This window comes from Micromys minutus (genome assembly GCF_963924665.1).
Source record: "Micromys minutus genome assembly, chromosome: 20".
Lineage (NCBI taxonomy): Eukaryota > Metazoa > Chordata > Mammalia > Rodentia > Muridae > Micromys > Micromys minutus.
The window spans coordinates 11,042,422-11,065,507 of record NC_137955.1 but is presented as its reverse complement, the minus strand read 5'-3'; the positions used below and the strand labels follow the sequence as shown (position 1 = coordinate 11,065,507).

The following is a 23,086-nucleotide window of genomic DNA, read 5'->3' as shown; positions in this document are numbered from 1 at the left end:
AACCCGTAAGCTGTCCCCAATGAAATTCATTTATAAGAGTTGGCATGATCAGGATATCTCTTCACAGCAATAGAAACCCTCACTAGGACAGGCCTTGACCTCTGTCTTGACATCTCTATTTAGAGCCAGTCTTACCAGAGAGTCCCAAATGAAAGCTTCAGAGAGCTTCTTCAAGCTTGCTGAGAAAATGCTGGGTAGAAAGCAGGGAACTATGTCATAACAAAGCAGACACACCACTGCTTTGGTTCTTCTCTGTGAAAAACTCCAGTCCAGTCATGAGCTCTAAACTGCCAGAAAATTGTGGAAAGTAACCCAAATGTTTGATCTAATAGTTATGTTTACGATGACAAAAAGATTTAATTAAATAGGAAGAAAGGTAATAGTTAAGTATTTGACAAATTTCAGGCATTACAAAAACCAAGGAAGAGCCAACTGATGAAAAAAAAAGTAAAATTTTAAAAATCTTCAGACATTCAGCATATATAAAGAACAGGTAAATAACTGATCTATTTAGATGTATTTTTTTCTTCACTGTTTACTTTGAGCCCAGGGCCTCACACCAGCTAGGCAAATGCTCCACTAAGCTCTGTCTCAGTGTCTAGACAGTTGTTTGAAATTGACCAGAGTAAACATTTTATTTACTATGCTCATCGAACTCACAAAAGAAATCCATATCTCCCATGATTAGAGAGTAATGCTCCTTTCTCTATATCAGCTGTCTTGACAGACTAAGCATCTTTTAACAGAGTAACTGTGTCATTGCACATCTAGTCAAATGTCAGTACAGAAAAACCCCATCAAACTATACGGGTGTAGCTTTGTGAAATATGTTTGTAATAGTTTAACAGATAGTTCAATTTTTATGAATATCAAATGGAAATCACAGTTTGCAAGATACAGTGATCTGGATTACTCCCTTAAATTTCATTATTTTAATTTATTAATTATATATCCCTTATATAATTCTCTTAAATCAAAAAGAGGTCTTAAGAATGGCCGAGAAACATCTGAGGAAGTGCTAGACATCCTTAGCCATCAGGGAAATGCAAATCAAAACAACCCTGAGATTCCACCTCACACCAGTCAGATTGGCCAAGATCCAAAAATCAGATGACAGCAGATGCTGGCGAGGCTTCGGAGAAAGAGGAACACTTCTCCACTGTTGGTGGGGTTGCAAACTAATACAACCACTCTGGAAATCAGTCTGGCGATACCTCAGAAAATTGGATATAGTACTACCTGAAGACCCAGCTATTCCACTTCTGGGCATATACCCCAGAGACACTTTAATATACAACAAAGATATATGCACCACAATGTTCATAGCGTCTCTATTTATAATAGCCAGAAGCTGGAAAGAACCCAGATGTCCTTCAGAAGATGAATAGATACAAAAATTGTGGTACATTTACACAATGGAATACTACTCAGCCACCAGAAACAATGACTTAACCAAATTCTTAAGAAAATGGCTGCATCTAGAGAATATCATCCTGAGTGAGATAACCCAGTCACAAAAGATCAGACATGATATGCAGTCACTGATATTGGGATGCTAACCCCAGAGGCTTGCACTCCCCCAGAAACAACTCACAGACTGTATGAAGTCCAAGAAATAAAGAAAACAAAACAAAACAAAAAAAATATTTACAAAACAAGGCTTTGACTATTTCCATGTTGCGTTTTGTTTTGCATGTACTTTACGCTCATTGTAACTATTAGGTTTTCAATGCATACTGTCAAGCCTTTGAAAAAAATCAAGTACTGACTAAAAAATATACTCATATAGTTTTATGTAAAAATTATTTTAAAATCTGAAAAAAGTACTGACAAAAATGTATAATTTTAAGCAAAAAATGTTTAAAATCTGTACATTTATCTTTGTTTTGTAAAATAAAGTTGTTTTAAAAAAAAAGGTTCTAACCATAGGGGGAAAAAGAAAAAAAAAAGAGGTCTTGAATAATAGGTTAGATAAAGATATGTGTTTATAGATTATTATATATCACAAATTCAAACTATATATTATACTAAAATGATGTGCAGAGTTATAGCAGTGAGGTGACCATAGCTTACAAACAAAAAGTAGCATCCTTGGCTTAAAGCAGCAGGGAAAAGGCAGACACATCTATTAGAGAGGACACTAAGTACATTTGAGAAGCATCAATAAATTTCTAGGAAAACAATGCATCTAACTACTGATAAAACAGCTTTCTGATCTACCGAAAGGAAGGCACAGAAATGTCTACTTCTCGCCAAACATGACAACCCTGTGACTATATAACTTCCAGTAATCTGAACTGAAAAAGCCATTTTAACTTATTATTTAAAAACAAAATCAAGCCACATAAGAGAAAACAAGAGAGCAGTTGATCTTGGGCTAATTTTCCCTGGGCAGACACAATTATCCATCTTACCAGTGACTGGGAAACAGCACTTTTTGTTGATTTATTCGCTGTTGTTCTGTAAAATTCTAAAATCGTATGGTTCTACCATTGCCAACATATTCTATTCACTGTGCATGTGTTCATTTATTTCCAGCAACCATACCATTTACACAATCATAGAGCAAAATGTAAGAGCAGAGATCCAGAGATTGGAACTGGGTCATCTACACCTTGAGGTTAATAATTTTTTCTTTCATAAGTATTTGTTGACTAACCTCATTTAATATAAAGGTAAGGTTGGTTCTAATGTAAATTCATTTTTGTGAAGCCCTTGTGATTTAGGTACCTTGTAATTTAGGCAAGATCTTTGTGACCTCAGTAATAAGAGGGTTAAGAATAAAGGCATGCATTTTGAAGTTAAAAAACCATTTGACTTCTATGCAAGATGCCTAGAAATATCTACATATAGAAATGCCATTTTGCATTGGGGAAAAGCAAAAAGCAAATGAACAGTAACTACTCAGGACTCTGAAAATCACAGAATCTTGACTGGCTGTTACAGGTGCATATATCTCCCACGAACCTCAAATTCTTTTCATAACTTTCATTCAACCTTTTTCTCTCTGATATGGATCTTTTCATCTCATTTATTTATTTATTTATTTATTTATTTATTTATTTATTTATTTATTTATTTATTTATTTATATGAGTGCACTGTCACTGTCTTCAGACATACCAGAAGAGGGCATCAAATCTCATTCCAGATGGTTGTGAGCCACCATGTGGTTGCTGGGAATTGAACCTCTGGAAGAGCAGCCAGTGCTCTTGACCTCTGAGCCATCTCTCCAGCCCTGTTCATCTCTTTCAGATTGTTCATTCTGATCCTCCATCCTCAGCCTCTCAGTCAGCTACTCCTGCTGTAGCTCACTGCCCAAGCTGTGCCTGTCCTAGTCCTCCATTTCTGTTCATTTTTAAAATCTTCTGCACAAAATTCTGGATTTATTAGGGACCTAGGTGTCAATGCGCAGCTAGCATTCTCATGTTTCTTAAGCACACGGCGAGATCTTGCTAATAATCCTTTCTCAGTGTCTGCAGCCAACATTCTCCACAAAAGAATTTCTTACCAGACACAGCTACCTGCTCTCTGTGAAACAAATGCAAACAGCATTCTTCCCTTTACATTTCATGTCCTCACTATGGAAAACAGACAAAGTACCACAGTAAAAAGTTATACTCTAACCCATCACTCTTGTTTCTCCGCTAGCACGTTGTTCCCTCCAGAGAAGATTATCACTGTGTGCTCTCTCCTGGTCCTCTCCTGCAGTGTTCTGCGCTTGGTAGCCTGCACGCTGCATTTCCCAGAGGACACATCTTTTGCAGTCCATCCAGTCTTAACTTTATGAATGAGGCAAAATGCTCTATGTCATCACCAATACCACTCGATCCTTTCTTAAACAGTTGTGGTCATTTGTACATACAAACACCTTCAAACATTCTCTCGTCTTGGAAAATGTTATTAATGTCAATACCATGACCCTAAAAGTATTGTCCCCACTCCCTTCTTAATTGTCTTCATCTCCTGTGATTACTTCTTAAAACTCTTAAATTCTGACCACACACAATTTGTCCCTGTAAATGTTCATTTAGTTTGACACATTCATAATTTTGACAGATTTCTCCCAGTGATAAGTATTCTCTCTCTCTCTCTCTCTCTCTTTCTCTCTCTCTCTCTCTCTCTCTCTCTCTCTCTCTCTCTCTCTCTCTCTCTCTCTCTCTCTCTCTCTCACACACACACACACACACACACACCACTTCACCTCTGAGAATAAACCTTGCTTTGCTCATGAAGCATTTGGCAACTTGGCCCTAATTCTAGCTTATAGTTATAGTTAACTTCATGTCCTGTTGGTTTATGAACCACCAGGACTTAAGTGTTTCATTAGTTGATGTGGAAAAGAAGCAGACAATAGATGAAAATCTACATTGCAAACAGGGCTGGTATCCCCGTGAAGAATGCTCTGACTGTCCTCACAAGTTAATTCACTTCGCCTATTATGAAGACCTCAACTGATCACTTTGGCTGTATGTGCTCCTTGCAAATTATGAAAATCTATATCTGATTATAATTTTCTCTGGTTATATTTCCTCTTCTATTTTTCCCCTCCTTCTTATCTTCCTCCTCCTCCTTCTCTCTCTCGCTCTTCATTCTTCACCTTTTACCTAAGCAATTACACTATTATCTTCTGAAATGATTGGAATTTGTCTCTCTCTGTTTTGAATCTCTAATAGACATCTTTGAGTTCAGTTCCTACTCAGTACATTCTCATTGAACAAGTGAGTGCCTAAGGGAAAGAAACATGAATGATTATACCAACACCAGATGCTTAGTCCTTTCCGTCTCTCCTTAGCCTGGGATCCTCATTTTTACCCTCATTATTGTCTGTGCATCACAGGGCTGAACAAATACTAGAACTGTGGGCCACACTCTTCTCCTGTAGGCAGAGCTTCTGTATGAGTCTGTACTTTTTTAGATGTGTATATAGTCATAATACCTTAAACTTTGTTAATGAGGCAAATTCCATTTATTATCATTATAAGGATGTCATTTTAGTGTATATTTTGATGGTATAATAGTAAAAAGTTTATTGGTCGGTCTTTTAGATAAGTCCCAACAGGAGCACTCATCACATTAGTATAGGGTAGTGTATCTTACCATAGACAGTTCCTAGAGTCATCTAAATACAAGGCTTGATGTTGGCCCTATGTCAGACCTAGTAGGAACTGAGATGTGAAAAGAGCTGCTGATTCATATGTTGTACTTAATGCTTAGGAGTTGTGATGGTTTGTGCATGCTTAGCCCAGGGAGAAGCATTGTTAGAAAGTATGGTGTGTTGGAGTAGGTGTGTCACTGTGGGTGTGGGGTTTAAGACTCTCATCCTAGCTATCTGGAATCTGCCAGTATTCAGCTAGCAGCCTTCAGATACAGATGTAGGACCCTCAGCTCCTCCTGCACCATGCCTGCCTGGACACTGTCATGTTCCCACCTTGATGATAACGGACTGAACCTCTGAACCTGTAAATCAGCCTCAATTAAATGTTGTCCTTATAAGAGTTGCCTTGGTCATGGTGTCTGTTCACAGCAGTAAAACTCTAAGACTGGAGTGAATGCAGATCCATCACAATTAGAGGCTGGTGGAGCAAGCACAGTTGCTCTAAGTAAAGTCTGACTCTCTTTTCTTTCCCCCTAATTTACATAGGATATGCATTTCAAATTGCATTCCTTAGTGCAGCTATGGGGCCCACTCTATAAATTGTTCTTTCATGGGGCTAATCAGGGAGTCCTTTGTCACAGCACATATAAAAATCTCCTTATATCCTAGAAAGACTAATGGGTCTGTATAAACCTTATTATTCTGAGTGACTTAACTGTGACCATGTGTGCAGCCATTGCAGTTCTAGACTGACACAGGATAATCTAGAGTGTCAAAGTCAAAAAGCCAATTTAGCTTTATTGACTATCAGTGATGTGAAGGTGGACTGGCATCTTCCTATTCTGCTTTGGGGCTATTCTGATTTCATACTGGAGTTAAACAGAGGCTGTCTCAAGTTTGACATCACCTGCTTCTTCTAGGCTCATCACATGGCTTTCAACCATCTATCAGCCTCAGGATTTATAAAGTATTTTCCCTGAAAGGGAAAAAGATTTACCAACAAGGAGTAATAATAAATATTAGCAGAAACTGATTTTCTTCTTCTTCTTTTTATTAGATATATTTTATTCACATCTCAAATGTTATTCCCTTTCCTCATTTCTCCTTCATAAAGCCACTATCCCATCCCCCCAAGGACTGGAGAGATGGCTCAGTAGTTAAGAGCACTGACTGCTCTTTTAAAGGTCCTGAGTTCAAATCCTAGCACCCACATGGTAGATCACAACCATCTGTAATGGGATCTGATGCCCTCTTCTGGTGTGTCTGAAGACAGCAGAAAGTCTTTTAAGGCAAAACACTGAAGGACTCCCTTGAAGTGAAGGGGAAACAGAAACAGATGATCAGATTGCTACTGTTCTGTTATAGCCACTGGAACACTGACATTTGAAAAGGAAAAAGAATATAAACAAAAACTCTAAAGGAAAAGAAATCTGATGGCATTCATAATATTCTTGCTATAATCAAGATGGGATTACCATGGTAACTCCAGTATCCTGTCTTATGTGGAATATCAGCATATAGTGTTCAGAAATAATAGGAGAAACCAAAACATATTTTGGTCTTTTAAGGGGTTGGGACAGAAGGGCAATTGCAAATTCCTCTAACCCCCACAGATTATGATAACCTGCTGGCTATGTATTATGAGTTTCAATACTATGCATTCCCATAGAATCATAACGTTAGATTTCAAAAAATGTCAAGAGAATTTTTGTTTTTACTTTTGTTTTTGAGACAGGGGCTCTCTGTGTAGACCTGGATGTTCTGGAACTCACTGTATAGACAAAGCTGGACTTGCGCTCAAAGGTCTAATATTTATCTACTTCCTAAGTGCTGGAATTATGGGAATTCACAACCACTGCACAACTAGAGAATTTTGAATTTTTTAACTATAAAGATTAAGCAAATTCTTTGTAAATTTCAGAAACATTTTCAGAGGAATATAAACATATTAACTTATTCTAATTACTTCCACATTCCTAACTAGGAAAGAACAAAGAAATTTATTGATTGGCCATTATGTATCAGGTCCTGTATGAATTATGGGAACACACTGTGGTTTTAGCATACAGACTTATTCTCTGTTTTCATGGTCCTATGGTTGGATTTGGAAAGAGATAAGACCCACAGATATGGGAGCATGCTATTACAATGGTGAGAATGTCTCAACGGCCCCAAAGATGATATAAATAGGCACCCTGCCTACTCTGAGTATTTGGAGAATTCTTCCTTCTCTTTGTCCCCACTGGCCAAACTTTCTTCCTTGATGGACTAGGCTTTCTCTTAAGGAAGCACAATAGGTCACATCAAGTCCAACTCTCATAGCTCTGGTTTCAAAGGCCATCAGCAGCTTGATGGGTCATTGTTTTTTACTTATTTGTTTTTGGACAGTGTTCTACATGCATATAATATGATTTGATCAAATCTGTCTCCATTCCTTTCACTACAATTTATCTGCTATCCTCTCACCCATGTATCCCTCACCCCCCCAAAAAAAAAACAACTACACAATTTACTGAGTCCGTTTAGTTCTGCCAACAAGTGCACAGGTGTAGGACCATGTACTGTTGAGTTAGTAACTTTTCAGGGGTTATGTGCTTGAATAAAACGGATTCTTCATCTCCTAGCAGCCATTAATTGCTAGTAGCTCCTCAGCTATGGCTGGGACTGTACAATCCCATCCCTTAGCTATGCTGCGATTAAAACTAGCTTGATCTAGTCCATCTAGTCAAAGCTACTCTAGGGTCACTGTGGGTGTCCTGCTGGTGGTAACATGGGATTCATAGTGTTTAGTTCACACCACACAGGTGTACAATGGCCTTGTCGTTCCTGGCAAATACTGTTTCACTATAGTCACATGTACTACCTCTGGCTCTTACAGTCTCTCTAATTCCTCTTCTATGATAAAAAAATCTTGTGGATAGAGTGGGTGATATAGACATTGTTAGCACCTTAGCACTCCTTCTATGATCTAACAGCTACCAAGTAATAGCCAGCTAGGTCTGGCTTGCTGTAAGCAGATGATTTGGTCCCTCTTTGCTCTCTCTGCCCCTTTTATCTCTCTAACTTTGCTTTCTCTGGCCACCTTTCCCTCTTTCTTGCCCCCCTACATTTCTCAGCCAGCCTCCTCTCTTCCCCGCCTCTCCAATTCCCTGTCTCCCCTCTTTTTCTGCCTCTACTCCCTTCTCAACTCTCCCTCTTATTCCTCTATGAACTATAAAATAGTAAATGGTGGGGAGGGCAGGTACAGGAAAGAGCATGAAACAGGAGAAGTAACAGTAAAGACCTCTGAAATGTCATATAGAAACTTACTATTATAGAAACTTCCATATGTATATATGTATGTATATATGTATATATGTATATGATGCATATGTATATATACATGTATATGTGTTTACACATGCACATATGCATACACATATACACAGGGAGTCTGAATGGAATTATTACTCTATTCTATACTAGACCCTGCTGAATTCCCCCTCCCACCTCACCACAGCATGTTCTACAAAACATCATTGGCTTTACAAACCATATCAGAACAAGTGAGATTTTAGAGCTATTTAGAGCAAGTACACTATAGTCTATTATTCTCTTCATGTTTAGTAGATGTATCTGTATTAATCACCATCTACGGAACAATATCCTCTGATGAGGGTTGAGAGATACAATAATCTGTGGGTATAATGAATGATAAGAACTTAGGGGTAGTTGGCTACTGTATCCACCTAGTAGAATAATAGTATTAGGTTCTCCTCTGAAACATAAAACCTAGCTAGTCATGAGTCTATGGCTCCATCAATAGTGCCAGTTGTGAGTTCTGTCTTGTACAGTGGCTGTAAGTCAATCAGAAAGTGGTTAATTATATCTATAATATTTGTGTCACTATTACAGAAATATTTTTATTTTTGTAGCTGGCAGGGTTCACAGCTGAGTGAGATTATTGTTTACTTTCCCCCTGAAGTAGTATCCATAGCACCTTTCATCCATGAAAGCTAGCCAGTGAAGTTAAAGCTTCAAGGCATGTGCCTGGTTGGCTGTCTTCTCAGTCTCGTGACTCTGAGTGTGATGTCTTCAGGAGTGGGGTTTTAACATTAAGTTCTGGAGAGCAACCAAGCACAATGACAATAGACTGTAATGTTTGGTGTTTTTTTTTTTTTTTTTTTTTTTTTTTTTTTTTTTTTTTTTTTTTTTTTTTATGACCCTACTGACCAATAATTGAAGAGATAACTCATGGCTGGTGCTGGGATTGTCTTTTAGTAGTCTATGGTATCTGTAAGAGGCCCTTCACTCCCATTATAGAGTAACTCAATTTAAACTCCAGCAGGGGAAAGCAAGTTAAAATGTTCAGAGATGTCATCCCACCCCAGTCACAATAGGTAAGACTAAAAGAACATGATTCAAATTATGGCACGGACAAAGAGAGGGAGGAGAATTCTGTCCACTGCTGGTAGCAGTGCAGATCAGCTTATCCACTATGGAAATCAGGTTATGCTCACTCATCTACATTCATGGTTGCTTTACACACAAGAACTAGCAAATGGAAATAGCCAAGATGTCCACTAACTGTAGACTGAGTAATGAAAATGCGGTGCATATACAACATAGGCTATCATTGTAAAGGCCAATAAAATAACATCCATAGGTAAGTGGATGGAACTACCAATAATCATCCTGGATGAGGTAACCCGAGCCCAGAAAGACAAATGTTACATGTTTCCTGTCATATGTGGATGCCAACTTTGAGTCTTTAAATATTTCACATAGGTGTTTCATTTGGAATAACCAAGGAAGTCATGGAACTTAGTAAGGGATAATGGAAGGAGTTCAAGAGAAGAAAGGCGGAACCCAAGTCGTACAAACAGGGAAAGGAAAATAATGAACTATGAAATATTAAATGGTAGAGGAGGCCAGGTACAGGAAGGAACCGGAAGCAGGAGAAGTAACAGTAAAGACCTCTGAAATGTCATATAGAAACTTACGATTGTAAAAGCTTCTCTGTGTGTATGCATGTATATATAGGTATGTGTATATATATATATATATATATGTATGTATGTATACACATACAATATACACAGAGAGTATGAATGGCGTCACTACTGTCCTGTTTAGATTCACATTCAGACCTTCTACATAAACATGCTGCAGGATATGGTGCATGGTGCCATGCAGCTCACTGTGTTTTATTATTCACTGCTTTAATTTATCACAGGGGGCAAAAAAAAGGGCAGCAGCAGAATCCTCCATTTGTAGGTCAAATTTACGAAACAGTTCTGCTGACATAGAATCAAAGCTAAGAAAAACTGCAAAGGTTCAAAAGTGGTTAAATAAATGAATGTCTAATTAGTCTAATATGTGAAGGTCACTCTTATGTGGACTTTCCCTTCAATACCTCTTGTGACAGGCATTTTAGGCAATCTCTCCTGACCTATTGCCCTCTGTTCAGCAACGAGGACTCCATGCAGCTGGGTGAAGGGTGAATGCTGAGCTGAACTAGTACAAAGGTTGCCATTGATGAGTTGTTACTAATCCTCAACCATTAGGGACAAACTAAACATTTGACCCCTTTTAGCGTGCAGTTGGAAAATATTATCTACTATTTACTTTAGAATATTGAAATGATTATATAATATTCAAGAATATGCTTTAAGTTATATTGCTAATGGATAAATTAGTAAATTATAGCATTATTTAATTTCTCTCCAAAATGAAATGTTTAAATCACTCAGTTATTTTAGAAGACCAATTTCCTCTGTTTGTCTGCCCCAGTTTCTGTTTCTCCTCTGATTTGCCCACTAGACACCATGATTTTAGCTTAACATTCATATCATGGATTCAGCCACTTGACTGCACATAATGGATCTCAGTGGACCTTCTCAGTGAAACAATTGTGTTCAGTATCATTCATGTGTGTATGTGTGTGTGCACACATGTGCATGTACAACAGGTTGCATCATGGAATCTTAAATGGAAAAGACAGAAAATGCACACATAATTGGGATCCATTATGCTAATACCACAGTAGTATAAAAAAAGGCAGTTAGCTAAAGGTAGCAACTCAATTTCAAAATTAAGATGTAGAAAAATATTTCAGGCAAAGAGTTTATAGCATGATGTAGGATTCATAAGAAAAAATGAGGAGCAAAGAAAGCTCTAGGTCAAAACTAAATAGGAATGACAAGTATCTCCTTATACTTGAAATACAGAAGGTATTCGATGACAAGAACAATTTACCAAAGAGTTTAAAGAAGACTCTAGCATGATTGTATTAGTACATACATTGGGAGATCATGACACTAGTTTACGAAAAGATTCCGTAGGTTACAACTAGGACAAAGATGCTAACAATGAAATCAGTCATGTAGCTACCCATCTTTCCAGCAAGAGGGGATGAGAATGTGATGCAGGAAGTGGGAAAAGATGGTAAACTCAAGGACCTCAAGCTATATTACAGATCAACTGTGATAAAAACTGTAAGGTGTTGGTATAGAGGTAGGCAGGTAGATCAATTAAAGAGAATTGAAGACCCAGAAATGAACCCACACACCTATGGTGACTTGATTTTTGAAAAAGGAGCTAAAAGCATTCAATGGAAAAGAAATAGCCTCTTCAAAAAATGATATTGGTTCAATTGGCAGTCAGCATGCAGAAGAATGCACATTGATCCTTTCTTATCTCCTTGTACAAAGCTCAAGTCTAAGTGGATCAAAGATCTCCATATAAAACCAGGTACACTGAAACTATTAGAAGAGAAAGTGGGGAAGAGATTAGAACACATATGCACAGGAGAAAATTTTTTGAATAGAACACCAATGGCTTATGCTCTAAGATCAGGAATCAACAAATGGGACCTCATGAAATTTCAAAGTTTTTGTAAGGCTAAGGACATTGTCAAGAAGACAAAACAGCAGCCAGTTGCACATGTAGCAGAGGATAGCAGTGTCTGGTATCAATGCGCAAAGAGACCTTCAGTCCAGTGAAGGCACATTTTTCCAACGTAGGGGAATGCAAGGCACTGAGGTCAAGAGGGTGACTGGGAGAAGGTGTACTTTTGTGGAGACAAATTGAGGGAAAGAGAGGATGGGAACATGGGTGGGGAAAGGGGATAACATCTGAAATGTAAATACAAAGAGTATCCAATAAAATAATTTAAAGAAAAGAATGCCCCTGCTTCTACAAAGTGGGAGAGTGGTAAGACTGGGAAAAGGAAGCACTGTGGAGGCCTCTAGAGTCTACAGTGTGAATTTGAGGATATAGGAAATGGTAAACATCCGTAGATGATTTTACTTTCAACTAAATGGAGTTTGAAATCCTTAGAGAACATGTAGAAAACACACACACACACACACACACACACACACACACACACACACACACACATCCAAACCAACTTAATGTCCATTATCTCCTGTACAGTTATGCCTAGCATTTTTTCACTTCACCTTGAAGAGTGGATCACAGTTTAGCACCTTGCCTAGAGCTATAGGGTTGTATTAGATCATTTATTCAACATTCCTTAATGAGACCTTAGTAGAATCTCTACAGAAGAAACATTAGGCCCAGGAAATGAAATAAAGTTGCTGATTTAGATGAACCAGAAGATATGACAGTTTAGATTACTGAATATTTTAGACTGAATATTTTAGACTACTGAAAAATCTGAGTAGCTTTCTATTTTTAACCAGACTAAGAAAGCAATGGCTTCTTGATAAGCACACGCACACACACACACACAAAGATGAGAAGTAGGGCATCCATGAATTCATAAAATATAATAATGGCCTGGATGTCAGTAAAGTTCTTCAGAGAACTCTGAGGCCCCCCTCAGTTCAGTGCATTGACAATGCTTCTTTATTGTTTGAAGCTTGTCTGGTTATGACAAAATAGTCCTGTCCTTTTATACTTGACATGATCAAGCAATCACAGCCTAACTCAAGGTAACCAAATATGTTTTTGAACTTACCAAATGTTATTAGGTTGAAGAGGAATAAAGTGACTCCAGTTAAGGAGAACTCAGGACATATATAAATGATTTCATGTTCCTCATTCATTAAAGTACATAAAGAACATTTAAATGCAGATCTAACATTGTCAGGGTAGTTATATATAACTATATATAATATATAAGTATTATATATTTATATATAGATGATTTCATGTTCCTCATTCATTAAAGTATTACACACAAAAAAAGAAGTGTTGATCTAAGAACTAAATGCAGATCTAATGTTATCAGGATAGTAGTGGAGTCCAAATTAAATTTTTGATTGGTGAAGATTTCTTGTGTACCATATGTACTTGTTTTCTTTTGGTCCACAATATGGAGAGTGCATACATTTCTAAATTAAATTACACCATTGGGAGTGATAATATTCTCTTCAAGAGACAGACTATGGAGCCACATACCCCCCATCTACCAAGTATGAAAAGCTTCCTTTTGAGTTGTTGGTCAGGGGAATCCTAAGCAAGGCCTGAACAATGGGTAACTCCAAGGACATGCCAGTGTGGATGGAGAAAATCTCATAAACATAAAAACTCAAGGGGGAAGACTATCCAAGATAACTAGTCTTTTCATTTCTATGTATCAAAACTGAAATATCAAATCTTATAAATTTAAAATGCTACAGTTTTGCAAGGTAAAAGTACGGTGATCTAGAGTTTGTGGAGTCTATAAAAACTTAAATATTGTAGAAGTGATAAATCACGGTCATTCCAGATGGCAGAGCTGTCATTCCCTTCAGCACTGAGCTTAATTAAGACTTGTGCTTTAACCGCCTTGATAGTGTCTTCATTGCTACTTGAGATAAAAATGTGGCTGTGCTTACAATGTAACTGATTTGTAAGTTGGAAATTATTTTTCTGCATTTTAATATACTTTTCTTTCGGGAAATCATTATTTGATGAAGATAAACGTAGATTTAAATGGGGCTATATTTTGAATTTCTATATTAGATTCTCTACTTCATCCACCAACCCCAGTGGGCTTCACTAAAAAAAAAAATCTAGATTTCTTTTTATTAACTCAATATTCTGCTTCATTGGGTAGGGTGAAACAACATGTGGCCATTTTTTATTCCCCCCACACCTGATCACTCCCTCCTCTTCTTCCTCTCTTTGCCTTCTTTTTATTTTTTGTGAGATAGGTTGTCCATCTTACTATGAAGCCCAGACTAACCTTAAACTCCTTGCAATCTCCCTGTCCAAACCTTCTAAGTAGTGGAATTATAGGAGTAAACTCCCACATCTGGAATTTTTGCTTTTTTGAGAAAAGGTTATATATATATATATATACACATACATACATACATACATACATACATACACTCATATATATATATATATGTATGACCTAGACTATCTTCAGATTCCTTTTATGGTCAAGGTTGGGTTTGAACTCCCGATCTTCCTGCTTCCACATGTCAAGTGTTGGGATCACAAGCATGGGCCACTGTCAGGAGCCATATCCGGACAATCTAGTAACTAGCAGGCAGTCATCCTGAGATGACCAGCCTCAGCTTATTAAATAATCTGTGACTGGTCTGCCCTTATTCAGCAAGGCTGTAAGGGATTCATTTCAGGAAAGATTTCTGCTATTACAATTTTTTTCTGTATTATTAAGCATATATAACAATTATTAAGTAGTAGCACACCCCTTTGGAGCAGGTCTCTGCAGATCTACAAAGATGTACTGTCTTGTAGTGATGCTATATAGACATATAAAAGAGTTAAGTCTTAATGGTGATTCTATAAGAATTCCTAAAAATTATAACTGATTATTAAGCTCTTTTATAGTAGAACTGCCATTAGGTCATTTCTGATAGTCAAATCTGCAATCAGAACTCTACCAGTCTCCCAAGTGTCATCAGATCATTGCTCTTAGATGGTAACCAGACTTTCTCCTATTCACAGCACATTCCAAGAGGTTGTAAAACAATTAACCACAGGTCATAAAAAGGGAACTAATGATTTATTATGGGTGCTAGGACAGAGGATAAAGTATTGACTGGGTTTATCTATACAAAACTTCACTAATAACTTAGTTATGGTTTTAAATCTTCAGTGAACCCGTGGAGCTGAGACAGGTGATGGATATTTAGCCAGATAATTACTCCTAATGGTTATGCATGTAAACATTCTCTGTTGTAAACTTCTATCTCAACTTGTGATTTGATTTTTTGCGTGAACTTGTGTTGAACTTTGTAACATGTGATCATGTATTCTGAAAGATGCTCTTCCCCCTCTGCTGCCTCAAGAAGAACCCACAAGAAAGAGGAACCCCAACACCGTCCCAGGTAGGCCGCCATACTAGAGCATTTCTTCCTTATGAGGTTTTTCTTTCTTTCCTTATACTCCCCTTCTTCCCACATTTGCCTTCCTTTTTAGATATTTAAGTCAGAAAGCAATTTTCTATCTGCCAAAAATAGAATCCTTGCTATATAAATGCAAATACAAGCACAAAGGCAAACACAAATACAAATACATAGATGCTGTTTACGAATCTTAGCTGAGTCCAGGCAAGCATCCTGAAAGGGGACCAATCATCCTTGGGTAGATTTTGGTGAACTCAGGGACTCATGGTCATGGGGGACCAACCCTGCAGGAATATTAGTTTCTTTATCATCTTTTAAATGGTTGCTTTTATTTTTGAGACTTCAATATAATTCTCTAATATTTTTTTTTAACTGGGAGTTTTAAAACATACTATGTCAGTTTTCTCCTGAGCTATGGAAAAGAAAACATTTGTGAGTTGGATGTTCTTTCCTTCTCAGGCGTCTTCCCATCCCTTTCTGGACAGGCTAACCCATCACAGTCCCACGAGGCAGGGGTGTTAAAGAGAAGGGCCTAACAGGAGAAAATTTCCTGAACAAAACACCAATGGCTCAAGCTCTAAGGTCAAAGATTAACAAATGGGACTTAATGAGATTGCAAAGTTTCTGTAAGGCTAAGGACATCGTCAAGAAAACAAAACGGCAACCAACAGAATGGGAAAAGATCTTTACCAACACCACATCAGATAGAGGCCTAATATCCAAGGTGTACAAGGAACTCAAAAAGCTAGACACCAGAGAATCAAATAACCCTATTAAAAAATGGGGTACAGAGCTAAACAAATCATTTTCAGTTGAGGAACACCGAATGGCCGAGAAACATCTGAGGAAGTGCTCGACATCCTTAGCCATCAAGGAAATGCAAATCAAAACAACCCTAAGATTCCACCTCACACCAGTCAGATTGGCCAAGATCCAAAACTCAGATGACAGCAGATGCTGGCAAGGCTGCGGAGAAATAGGAACACTTCTTCACTGTTGGTGGGGTTGCAAGCTAATACAACCACTCTGGAAATCTGTCTGGCGATACCTCAGAAAATTGGATATAGTACTACCTGAAGACCCAGCTATTCCACTTCTGGGCATATACCCCAGAGACACTTTAATACACAACAAAGATATATGCACCACAATGTTCATAGCGGCTCTATTTATAATAGCCAGAAGCTGGAAAGAACCCAGATGTCCTTCAGAAGACGAATGGATACAAAAATTGTGGTACATATACACAATGGAATACTACTCAGCCACCAGAAACAATGACTTAACCAAATTCTTAAGAAAATGGCTGCATCTAGAGAAGATCATCCTGAGTGAGATAACCCAGTCACAAAAGAACAGACATAATATGCAGTCACTGATAGTGGGATGCTAACCCCAGAGGCTTGCACTCCCCCAGAAACAACTCACAGACTGTATGAAGTCCAAGAAATAAAGAAAACAAAAACTATACATATATTCACAAAACAAGAAGACTTTGACTATTTCCATGTTGCGTTTTGTTTTGCATGTACTTTACGCTTATTGCAACTAGTACGTTTTCAATGCATACTGTCAAGCCCTTGAAAAAAATCAAGTACTGACTAAAAAACATATTCACATGGTTTTATGTAAAATTTATTTTAATGTCTGAAAAAACTGTACTGACAAAAATGTATAATTTTAAGCAAAAAATGTTTAAAATCTTTAAAAAAAATAATAAGCTGTTAGTCTTTTGTGTAGATGGAAATATCTCAAGAAACACTTCTTGTTATGATTAATAATTTGAGTCTTATTTGTAACGGATAAGAGACCAATGTATTTTCCATGTATTTTCATGTTAAAAAAAAATAAATCTTGTTTTGAAGACAAAAAAAAAAAAAAAAAAAAAAAAAAAAAAAAAGAGAAGGGCTTAGTTATACTATACATCTGTTGCATAAGAAGACATTTTATTGATTATAGGAGGTCTATCTAGGTTTGTTTTTTTTATTTTTTATTATTTTTTTTTTTACAAATTACACGATCTATGCCCAAATTATTATCATATATATTTGGAACTACTTACAAAACTAACCAGACAAATAAGGTTTCATAAAGTTTTCAAGTTCCTGATATGTTATTCTTTAAGAGTATTTCGTTGCTGGACAAATACATTTTGTAAACTGTGCATTATAATTCTGAATTGTATTTTGTTGCTGGACAAAAACACTTTGGCTTTTTTAAAATTAAAAAAAAATCAAATGAAATTAATTGGAAACAGCCTGAACTTTTTTGAGTCCTACACACACACACAAATATATATACGTATATATACATATATATATTTATTTACATAAAATATAAGGTGAATTACATGAAAAGTTGATTACTTTTAAGCAAAAAACAAACAAACAAACAAACAAAAAACAAAAAATGGGGCTAGGATGAGGTAAAGCAGGGGAGCAGATGTACACTTGGCTTTAGCCCCTGTGGGTTTGAGTTCTCGCCCCTACAGTATAGCTATGAGGTGTGTAGCAGTGACCATGCCATGCTGGAGTCCTGAGGCACAGTTAGTGTAACAAAACTTACATAAGGGACCATGAGTGTTAACTCACTAGAGATTTACATAACGCCAGAATTCTGGGGTAAAAGGCCATCCTTTCTGAAATATATATATTTCAGAAAAAGAATAGGGTAAAAGGGAAATGGCAATGACAGTCGAAACAAAATGCAATGCCCTCCAAAGTTTCCTTGCTGCTGGACCCTCCCAGTGCAGCAGATCTCCAAAGCAGTAACCAAAGGGTAGCAAACACACTTTTACTGACAACTGAGAGAAGGGAAGCAATTACCGTCTCCTCTGTGGCTTAATATCAATTGGCTTGTTGATTGCATAAGGTGATCCGTGAACATAAACGCTTCGGAATCTAGCCACCTTCCCCAGACTTAGGTGCTCACAGCTGGTTGGCAGACTCATTGTATCCAAAATCAGGAAGTAAAAGCAAATCTGAGTGGCCAGCTCAGCATTCCTGGGTAGGCTGGAAAGAGCATGTCAGATAATGGATTTCAGCCATATGCTGTTCCGGTCGCCGGGTGCTGCTTTTCTTCGAGAGTAAACGGGTGTCTTCCGGAGGCAACAATGCTGTACCCTGTTTTCTGCTCATGGATACGGAAGCTTGTTGCTCGCTTCTAATCAGAGTTGTGCTCCAGCCAATTATTGGCTGAGCAGATGCAGGAGAGATTCTGTAGCTCCACAGAAGCCTGTTTCCACTCAGATCTACCCCCTGAGGAGGGGCGGGTTCTAATCCATTTTCATTTAGGTCTAAGAGAATGGCAGCCTAATGTACTAGTGGTTAAATAGCTAGTTGTTTACATATATATCAAGCACACGTGATAGAGCAAATTAATTATAGCTCCATCATCCTAAACTGACTATAAAGACTTTAAAAATGGGATGGGCACATGGAAATCATTCTGGGTGACTTTCCAATCGTCAGGACCAAAACTTGTGGGTTCTCCTTCATGAAGTACTCTTCACAATGTCAGCGAAATCAGCCTCTTGGGGACAGAAAAATTATTAGCTGAAGTCCATGTGTGACAACACTAACTGATTGCTGATTTCTCCCTTCATTAGCAACATTCAGAAACGTGCGTTCTCCCTGCTCTTTGGGTGAAGAACTATTGAAGAATCCAATAGCCTTTGCTAATTTGAAGCAATAAAAGACAAGTTGGAGAAATTAGGAAAGATTGCAAATAATTGTACCCAAGGCACCAGTCTCGTGTTGAAGTTACAGGCTTAGTAAGCCACGGCTTTCAGACTCTTCTCCAGTGAAATCCCACAGACCCTTGTGTACAACTCAAGACAACAAGGATGTAGAGTTTGGGCAACTTTGACAGTTGGAAAATGATTTCACACTGATGGCGGACACCTGCAGTACCATCCCTCAGAGGGCTGAGGCAGGGGGATTGTGAGCTTGATTCCACCTTAAGCTACACAGATACAGTGTCACAAATAATTCTGCTTTAGGATTTGAAGACACAAAAACAAATATGAAATCCTTTAAGAAGCTTTGTTATTAATGTGTGCGTGCTTGTATATGTGGTGTGTGTATGTGCGTGTATGTGTGTGTATGTTGTATGTGTGTGTGTGTTTGTATGGTGTGCATGTATGTGTGTGTATGTGGTGTGTGCGGGTATATGTGTGTATGTGTTTATGTTTGTGTTGTGTGTGAGGTGTATGCATGTGTATGTATATGTGTGGGGTCTCAGTGTGTGTTTATACAAGGGCATATGTTCTATGGCATGCACATAGACATCAGAAGAACCAAGCCCTGGGGGTCAGTTCTTTCTTTCCTTAGTGAAAGACTGGTTTAGCTCAGGTTTCCTTCATTCACAGCGCTGTCAGCCATTGAGACATCTGATCGGTCTCATTTGCCTACACAAACAATTCCAGTAAGAGTCATGGGATGGGAGTGGAGATGCTTTCTTTTAAACCTAACACTCACAGAGGCAGGCAGATATCTATAAGTTCGAGGCCAGCTTGGTCTAGGCCAACCAATGCTATCTAGTCAAGATCAACAACAAAAGAAGTCTTGGAAGCACTGATCAAATATATGAAAAGTTATATTACTTTCAATGAAGTGGCTAAAGTCAGACACTAGTTTAGACAATTTAAGAGTTTAATGTAGATGATTCTCATTCAAATTTTTAAATTTTATATATTCTGAGTCATAAAATGACATAGGACTTTTAAAAGATGATGTACCTGTCTTTGTTCCAGTCTAGCCATAAATTTATAGTCTCCAGTTATTCTTCCTGACGTACCCTTCTAAGTGCAGGGACCATAAATAGTTGCTGCCATTCCTGACCATACTCTTTTAAACATGTCCCATTACACAAAGATAAATAAACAATCATCTCTTTTTTTTTCACATTGAGTTTTTCTCAATGCTTGCTAATATACTTATTTTTCTTAACGTCCCCAATATATTTAAACATATGTACATATATACATACAGGTAATACATGTATACAAACATACAATATGTGACATATAAACACACTAATATATGTATGTGCATGTACAAGTGTACATACTTACATATGCATACATGTACATATGTGTGTGCATGTGTTATGTGTGCATATACATGATTGTGCTTGTACATGTGCATGTGTGTTCCTTTGGGTAATTTGGTTTTGGGAATTGGATCTTGTCACACATAATCTATACATACTTTTGTACCTAACAGACAATTTACTAGCCAAAGCATGGCAATCTATTAAGTTCTTTTTACATGAGAGCACATAACACGGTTGTGTTTTTATTTCTTCAACTAGTCTTTTTTAGGTACTTACAAGCATGACTTCTATTAATAAAAAATGCATTTTCAGTTTGTTTTCTGATAGGTGCTTGCATTCCTGAAAGTGAGACGCCATAGGAAGTCGTATGTGCTTTCTCAGGAATGGACTATGGCACTGCACATTTCCCGAGTCCCATGGGTACACATCACTTTCTCCACAGCACTCCAAACATTGCTTCATGGTATTCAGGTCTATTTCCTTATAGTTTAAAGACAGGTAACTGGGTCTAGGGAGGTATCTGTTGATAGATCTGTGTCCCACAAGCCTGTGGACCTGAGTTTGGTCCCTGGCACTTACGTAAACAGCTAGGTTTGGCGGCACTTCTTTGTAACCCTAGAGTTGGTGAAGTGAGATGGGCAGATCCCTGGGGCTTGCTGGACACAGCCCAGTAAGAAGTGATGTCTCAGAAAACAAAATAGGTGTCTCATGAAGACTGAGAGATGAGGTTGGCCTCTGGCCTCCACATGCATATGCACAAAAGCCATGTGAGAAATATCACATATAAAGTGCACGCACATACATGCCAACGTGATGAAATGGACATAACATTAAGTATGAGTCAATTCACCTCAATAATGCAGAAGGATTGCACAGATTGCTTGCTAAATTGAAACTCTTACTAAGGTGCCTATAAAGCTAAGGGAAGCTGAAAGTTAAAAGCACCAGGGCATCGAAAAATGGATTATTGAGGAATAATATTGTACAGTGGGGCGGCATCCCCAGTTTTATCATATGGGGGCAGGGATTAACGCCTGCCTCCTTTGATATGCACGGCCATTTAATGTACTTTTAATGTCCTTAGGTTTAAGAGGGCCTTTGGACTTCTTCCTCCATCCCAGAATATTAACAACAACAGCATGAGAAAGCAAGATAATTCAAGGGTGTTGTGCTGTAGATTTTCACAGGAAAATTTCTGCCAAGGGGGATAAATCAGAAACTGAAGGGTGAGCCATGAACTTTCTGGGAGAGAACGTGAGTCCTCTAAAGCTGAAATTCTTAACAGGGACAGCTTTGCTTGTACTTGTGTAATGGTTTACCAAAAGCCTGGCAGGGACTCCTGGGGATTAATTGTACTTAAATGGGGACGAGAAGGGATTACTCTGAAGATTCAACTTGCCAAGAGTCCAGAGTCGTGCAGAACTCTGGCCAGTATGCAGGTAGTGGCCTAGGAAGGAAAACAGAATGTTCCTGTTTTCAACAGCCTCCCGGCTGTGGGACTACACATGGTAGCTGGACCCTTGACCTTTGAGAAAATGAAAATATTCTGAAGAATTGAGTCTTGCAGAGAGGTGCAAACCTTAGTCCAAATAGGCTAGTAGTAAAACCAGAGCTCAACTCTAAGTAAGGATAAGAAGGCTGACCCATCTATTCTATGTGGTTCTGTACACTCTGAATCATTAGTTATAAGCATGGAGTCCAAATAAATCCCATTCATCATGCCGTTAGCCTAAACTCTTGAGAACATTCAGACAAAGGCAGACATAACACAACAGGACACGGAACATCAAATTTCTGCAGCATATCAGCTCTGATGCTGGGAATGGCCAGCACAGCAATTAACACAGATGCCAAGGAGTAGCAATTTCAGGCCTCAGGATTTATCATGTTCTGACTTCAACAATAGTTACTAAAGAAGATTCTTTTGGCTCTTAGTCTGGCTTGAATTTGGCAATGGGGCGATCTGTGGGGGAACTTCTTTAGGACAGCAGGACAGCATCTGTTCCTGACAGTACCAGGGCACAGTCATCAACTCAATAATTTCTCCTGGTTTGTAACTTATGTTTGGGGGCTCTCCAGGGTCCCTCTTGCCAAGGGGAAGCTGGAAATCAAAATTCCCTTTAACTCTCTGGGCTGTTGTTGATTTTGTCTACATTTCCTGGACAAGCAATCCAAGCAAAGGCTTTCTACTACCACTTATGTGTTAGACCAAACAAAATGAAACAAAACACAAAACAAACAAAAGCCTAACCACTAACAACAAAACATATCCTTATCCAGAGTCCATACATTTCTGCTATTAATATGAGCCGATGCTGAGAAAATTCCACTTGGAAGCCCCAGAGATGCCTCATTCAGCATTTGTAATTTGATTCCTATCTACTCAGTTTGCTTACTTTTCTTCTCTCCCTCCTTGTAGTTTCCAGCACTACCACCATCCAGCAAATGATCTTAACACTGATGCTATAGGCATGAATACCATTACTAAAGACAACAGAAATCAAAAATGGCTAGTGCTGACCATTTGCTTCTGAGATTCGAAGGCGTGTTACTGGAATGAAATAATCCATGTAATTAACACAGTAATGCAAGTTTAGGCGATACTGCCCTGCTCATTTTTC

The 23,086-nt window shown here is 38.1% G+C and overlaps 1 protein-coding gene across 4 annotated transcripts in view; it reads right to left on the bottom strand.

Moving 5' to 3' along the window:
* Positions 1-23,086, bottom strand: part of PDE4D (phosphodiesterase 4D) — a gene marked incomplete at its 5' end in the record, with an annotated part of 1,034,128 nt that overhangs the window by 323,678 nt on the left and 687,364 nt on the right. Inside the window, one exon of one of the 4 annotated variants that reach the window (XM_080933672.1) lies at positions 18,236-18,360. The exons of the other annotated variants lie outside the window; for them this stretch is intronic. Coding sequence (XP_080789798.1) covers positions 18,236-18,360 — 125 coding nt within the window. Of the gene's footprint in view, positions 1-18,235; positions 18,361-23,086 lie in introns of those variants that run through there. 4 annotated transcript variants of the gene reach the window in all.